This window comes from Coregonus lavaretus (genome assembly GCF_964263955.1).
Source record: "Coregonus lavaretus genome assembly, contig: HAP1_SCAFFOLD_409, whole genome shotgun sequence".
Taxonomy (NCBI): Eukaryota; Metazoa; Chordata; class Actinopteri; order Salmoniformes; family Salmonidae; genus Coregonus; species Coregonus lavaretus.
Window position 1 is genome coordinate 131838 of NW_028156998.1, and position 5799 is coordinate 137636.

Here is a 5799-nt window from a genome sequence, read left to right on the forward strand (position 1 = left end):
TGTTTAAGTCATTTAGCAGACGCTCTTATCCAGAGCGACTTACAGGTAGTGCATACGTAACTTTTTTTTTTCATACCCCCCGTGGGAATCGAACCCACAACCCTGGCGTTGCAAACACCATGCTCTACAAACTGAGCCGGCCATTCCCTCCACTACCCTAGGCGACGCTGGTCCAATTGTGCGCCGCCCCATGGGTCTCCCGGTCGCGGCCGGCTACGACAGAGCCTGGATTCAAACCAGGATCTCCAGTCCCCCAGGACTGTGTTGTGTTACCTGCTTGACAATAGTATTGATGTCCCCCAGGAGAGCAGCAGCAGGTTGCACGTTGTTCCCCATCTCCTCAGCACACAGATCAACCTTGACATTGACCTTGACATAAATAACGTATGTGGAACGTTACTACAACATACCAGCAACGACACGACAGGAAGAGCGCCGTGCGTGACACATGTAACAGCAGCTGGAGGAGTGGCCAAACCTCAAGCTAAACACAACAGAAATAACCAGGCACCACCACATAATGCTAAGGCTGACACACACACGTTCCCTTTTATAAACCGGGTGACTCGAGCCCTGAATGCTGATTGGCTGAAAGCTGTGGTATATCTGACCGTATAACATGGGTCACGTTGAGGGAGGAGGTCAGAGACCTGGCCGTGTTGTGCCAGGATAACAACCTCTCCCTCAACGTGACCAAGACAAAGGAGATGATTGTGGACTACAGGAAAAAAAAGAGGACTGAGCACGCCCCCATTCTCATCGACGGGGCTGTAGTGGAACAGGTTGAGAGCTTCAAGTTCCTTGGTGTCCACATCACCAACGAACTATCATGGTCCAAACACACCAAGACAGTCGTGAAGAGGGCACGACAAAGCCTATTCCCCCTCAGGAGATTGAAAAGATTTGGCATGGGTCCTCAGATCCTCAAAAAATTATACAGCTGCACCATCGAGAGCATCCTGACTGGTTGCATCACCGCCTGGTATGGCAACTGCTTGGCCTCCGACCGCAAGGCACTACAGAGGGTAGTGTGTACGGCCCAGTACATTACTGGGGCCAAGTTTCCTGCCATCCAGGACCTCTATACCAGGCGGTGTCAGAGGAAGGCCCTCAAAATTGTCAAAGACTCCAGCCACCCTAGTCATAGACTGTTCTCTCTGCTACCGCACGGCAAGCGGTACCGGAGTGCCAAGTCTAGGTCCAAAAGACTTCTCAACAGCTTCTACCCCCAAGCCTTAAGACTCCTGAACAGCTAATCATGGCTACCCGGACTATTTGCACTGCCCCCCCACCCCATCCTTTTACGCTGCTGCTACTCTGTTAATTATTTATGCATAGTCACTTTAACTCTACCCACATGTACATATTACTTCAACTACCTCAACTAGCCGGTGCCCCCGCACATTGACTCTGCACCGGTACCCCCCTGTATATATAGCCTCCCTACTGTTATTTTATTTTACTTCTGCTCTTTTTTTCTCAACACTTTTTTTGTTGTTGTTTTATTTTTACTTTTTTGTTTAAAATAAATGCACTGTTGGTTAAGGGCTGTAAGTAAGCATTTCACTGTAATGTCTGCACCTGTTGTATTACGGCGCATGTGGCCAATAAAATTTGATTTGAAATTTATTTTGACTGTTCGAATTACGTTGGTAACCAGTTTATAATAGCAATAAGGCACCTCTGGGGTTTGTGGTATAGGGCCAATATACCACGGCTAAGGGCTGTATCGTCGAGGCACTCTGCGTTGCATCGTGCTTAAGAACAGCCCCTAGACGTGGTATATTGGCCATATACCACACCCCCTCGGGCCTTATTGCTTAAATATAGATGTACTGTACAGCACTAAGACAGCCATGACATTATTTGGAGAGACCACAAAGACTTATAGAGAAGCTATATAATTGATAGACTAAATCCAATAGACTGAGTCAAATACCTTTATACCTGGTTACAATGAAATGTAGTTCACTATGAAATGACCTGTGACTAGGGTTGCAAAATTACAGTTACTTTCCCCAAATTCCCAGAAATCCCTGTTGGAAGATTCCAGAAATCAGAACGGAATAAGCAGAAAATCTGGAATCCGAAAAAAAGAAGGAAAAAAAAGAAACCCTACTGGTGACCTTTGACCTAGCTGGATGACCTTTACTTGGGTGTCAAACCTGGGGGGAAGGCCAAAGTGCAGGATCCAGTTGAGTCTGGCACCAAGTAGGACCACAACATCAGACTGGAGCAGAGCTCTGCAGTCCCCACCAAGACCATAGAACCAGGAGGATAGGAAGAGGAGGAGGAGGAGGAAGAGAGGAGGAGGAGGATAGGAAGAGAGGAGGAGGAGGATAGGAAGAGAGGAGGAGGAGAGCAGGGACAAAACAAAATGTAATGAAAAGAGGCTAGTTATAGGAGTAGTGTAGTTGTTTGATTGACACCAGTTTACATTGACATGACCTGGCCAGGAGAGACTAGTTATAGATAGGGATTTCAGGAGTTTCGTGGTCCGTTCAAATGGTCAGGGAAATTCTTGGTCCTACTTATACAGTCAATGGTCTGTACATGAATATGATGCCAGCTGAGAGAAGGAGAGGCTGACCTGGAGCGGGCAGCAGCAACACAGTTGGGTTGATCGTCAGGCAGCACCCCTTTACCCATGGGGGTGGGCAGGAAGGGCAGGTCACACCCCTCCACCAGCTCCTTCAGAGCCCCCTCTGCTCTTCCATGGGCTGCACCTGCAGAGGGACACAGACAGAGGGCACTGCCACACGGATTTCAACAGACTGGTCTTCACAACTGGGATGCATTCAGCTGAGCAAAACGTTGTGCAACGTTCAGATAGAAATATAGCATGTAGAACGAACGTGCCTCTCAGACAGGTAGAATGAGAAATCATGTCAACAACATTTGTCGACTGAACGTGGCCCAGTTTTCAACTGAACCGTGGTACAGTGCTATATGTGTTACAGTGCGTCTCAGCTGGCTATTGATCTCTCTTGGACAGACGCACGTAACATAACTGGAAGTAGCGTCTGTCAACAGAATGGGATGTGACAACTTTGTTCCGGTACGCTGATTTTTCACCACTAATCATTTGGACAAATCCCGATTTCGCAGGTGCTCGCATCTTTTCAATTTCAGAACGGGAGGGGACATTTGGCCCATAAACTTGCCGGAAACTTGCAGAGAGTTTCCGTTTAGGGGGGTGGAGAGTTCGCAAGTGGCGTTAGTATCTTTCTCTTAACATCTCCCCAGACCTTATCCAAGTATCTGACGCAATTATGCAAGATTTTAGTTCTGTTTCCCCCAGATTATCTGGCTATTAAAAAAGCAATGCCTACCTTTGCCAATGATGAGTAAAGTCCGTTTGGCTCCTTTCAGGACCGCCAGTGCTTCTGTGATCACCATATGGTCAGCCATACTCACAGGAGGAGGTGGACTACAGGGCACCTCTCTGACAAAGGAAATAATAAATAATAGGTCAAACATTAAACATGTTACCTAGCAACTTTATTGCATATGTAAATAAACCATGAAGGTCTATCGAGGCTTATTGCTATTCTCTGATGAGAATATTTTGATATAGTGCTATATTTTCTAAGTAATTTAATTTCTGGTTCACTTCAGACGTTAAAAGGTATAACAAGATAAAATAAAAATGACTACGGTGATGTGAATTCAGAGGTATACATATTCAACAGTAACACATTAGTATACATTTTAAATGGATGAAAGACAGTGATGGCCACTAACCTGGCTCTGCTCCTGTCCAATTTAGCATTGACCATGTCCCCAGATATGTCTACGTATACAGCACCTGGACGTCCATACATGCTAGTGCGTGCTGCCTTAGACATACCAAACACCCTTAAATTCAGATCAATTAAGGCTGTGCTGTGCTCTTATGAAGCAGTTAAGGTACCTTGCTAAGCTGGAAAATTAGAGGTCAGAAAAAAGACAATTGCAGGTGATACCAAATGATATGAAGAGGACTACACAGAGGGAGTCAGAGTAGACTGTATACCTTCTCTACCACTGAGGAGATCATATCCAGACTGCTAGACCTAGCAGAGAACTTACTGTACAATCTGCATGCCTCCACCTGACAGAGAAAGAGGACCACAAATAACAAATTATTTCCTCTTTCAGCAATTAAACTGCTAGGGCCAGTTTCCCAGACAGAGATTCTCTATTGAGTTTGCTTTTTAGGCCATGACTAGGCTTAATCTGTGTCCTGGGAAACAACCCCCTAATGTTCAAAAGTCATAAATATCATGGTTCAATCGGTACCTGTGGAAACTCTTGAAACGCCCCAGTGGTCTCTTGGTTTTGATCGGAGGAGCCTCCAATAACAATCACAGGCCTACAGAGAGAGAGGTATCACACAATGACATCAACTGACAATCTGAGATAGTTTGGAGTCCTCAGATCATTTTTTGCAGTGTGCGGATAGCATCCCTTCTTTTGAAAGGACCACTGAACATGAGTAGTAGGGTCTTCTGTTTGTGGAGTTCTAGCATACCAGCAGTTCATGTTAGCGTTGGCCATTCCACCAAGTGCATGGATGAGTCCCGGTCCAGACACAACCAGACACGCACCTGGACTGGAGAGGAACAGACAGACAGAGGGACAGACAGGAAGACAGGCAGACAGACACACAAAGGGTCAGACAGACAGGCAGACATAATTAGCAATGCAAAAAAGCTATGAAACTGACCCTCACACACTACACGCTCCTGTAGTCTATGTACGGGTAGTTAATATCACATGATCTGGGGAGAGCTGGTTTAGTAATAAAAAGGTGGCTTATGGCTTGTTCATTGCGCATTCCCACATATTTGATTCCTGAGGCTTGAGCTGCCTTAGCTACTTCAATGACTGGAACACCAACTATTCCAAACATATATTCTACATTCTGTAGAGAGTTACATGTAGATACAGTATATTTACCTTTTTTTAAACATTTTTAGTCATTTAGCAGACGCTCTTATCCAGAGCGATTTACAGTTAGTGAGTGCATACATTTTCATACTGAATTGTATATGAATTGTTACAATGTAGTTTAGATTTTCTTTGCATTGACACACACATTGGCATGCATCAACAAGGGTGTTAACATATACTATTCCACATAAACATCTAAATGTTTTTCTACAACAATATTAATAGTTAGCTATACCAGTGCAATGACCTATGGCACACTTTCACAACTCATAGTGTTACATTCTCACTGCCAAGGACATGATCAGTGACTAATATATTATTAGCAACACGGTTACACAGTATAACACTGTTTTATATATATTGCACACACTTCACCTGAGCTTTTAGTGCCTCTGCAATGAGCTGAGCCCCAGTCACATCTTCCATTATTATTGTCGAGAAATCTGTTCAAAGTGCAAACGCGGTTAGCAATGATTTCTTGGACTTGTTGTTCAGTAGCTTATAAATCGTGTTTAGATCTCTTGCAAATCATTAGTTTTGTCTGCTTTCCAGCATGCATTACATGAGTAGCTTTTTCTTCTTCAGTGGGGTTTATAGGCAGTTGGCATCCAACGTTATGGTGCATTACTGCCCCCTATTGTACAGAAGTGTGGACATTAGCCGTGCAATAGCAGTCATGAATATTTAATAAACTAGTAGCATTTTTCTTTTTTTATTGCAAGAAATACATAATAAGCCCTCATTATGTGTTTATAACTGCACTTTACTTAACACTTAACTCAGTTAAGTCATTATGAGTGTATGACAGTATGAAAAAAAAAATGTATGCACTCACTAACTGTAAGTCGCTCTGGATAAGAGCTT

At 44.3% G+C, this 5799-nt stretch overlaps 1 protein-coding gene across 1 annotated transcript; it reads right to left on the reverse strand.

Annotated features, from left to right (window-relative positions):
- Nucleotides 1-273: 273 nt before the first annotated feature.
- On the reverse strand, nt 274-5361 carry LOC311125942 (2-hydroxyacyl-CoA lyase 1-like; the record flags this gene model as incomplete). The annotated part of the gene is made up of 10 exons (XM_084199964.1): nt 274-357; nt 2138-2243; nt 2591-2726; nt 3333-3445; nt 3745-3839; nt 4016-4093; nt 4282-4354; nt 4514-4589; nt 4759-4906; nt 5311-5361. Coding segments are annotated over 10 exons (960 nt in total), but the record flags the coding sequence as incomplete, so codon positions are not given.
- Between the last annotated feature and the right edge of the window lie 438 nt (nt 5362-5799).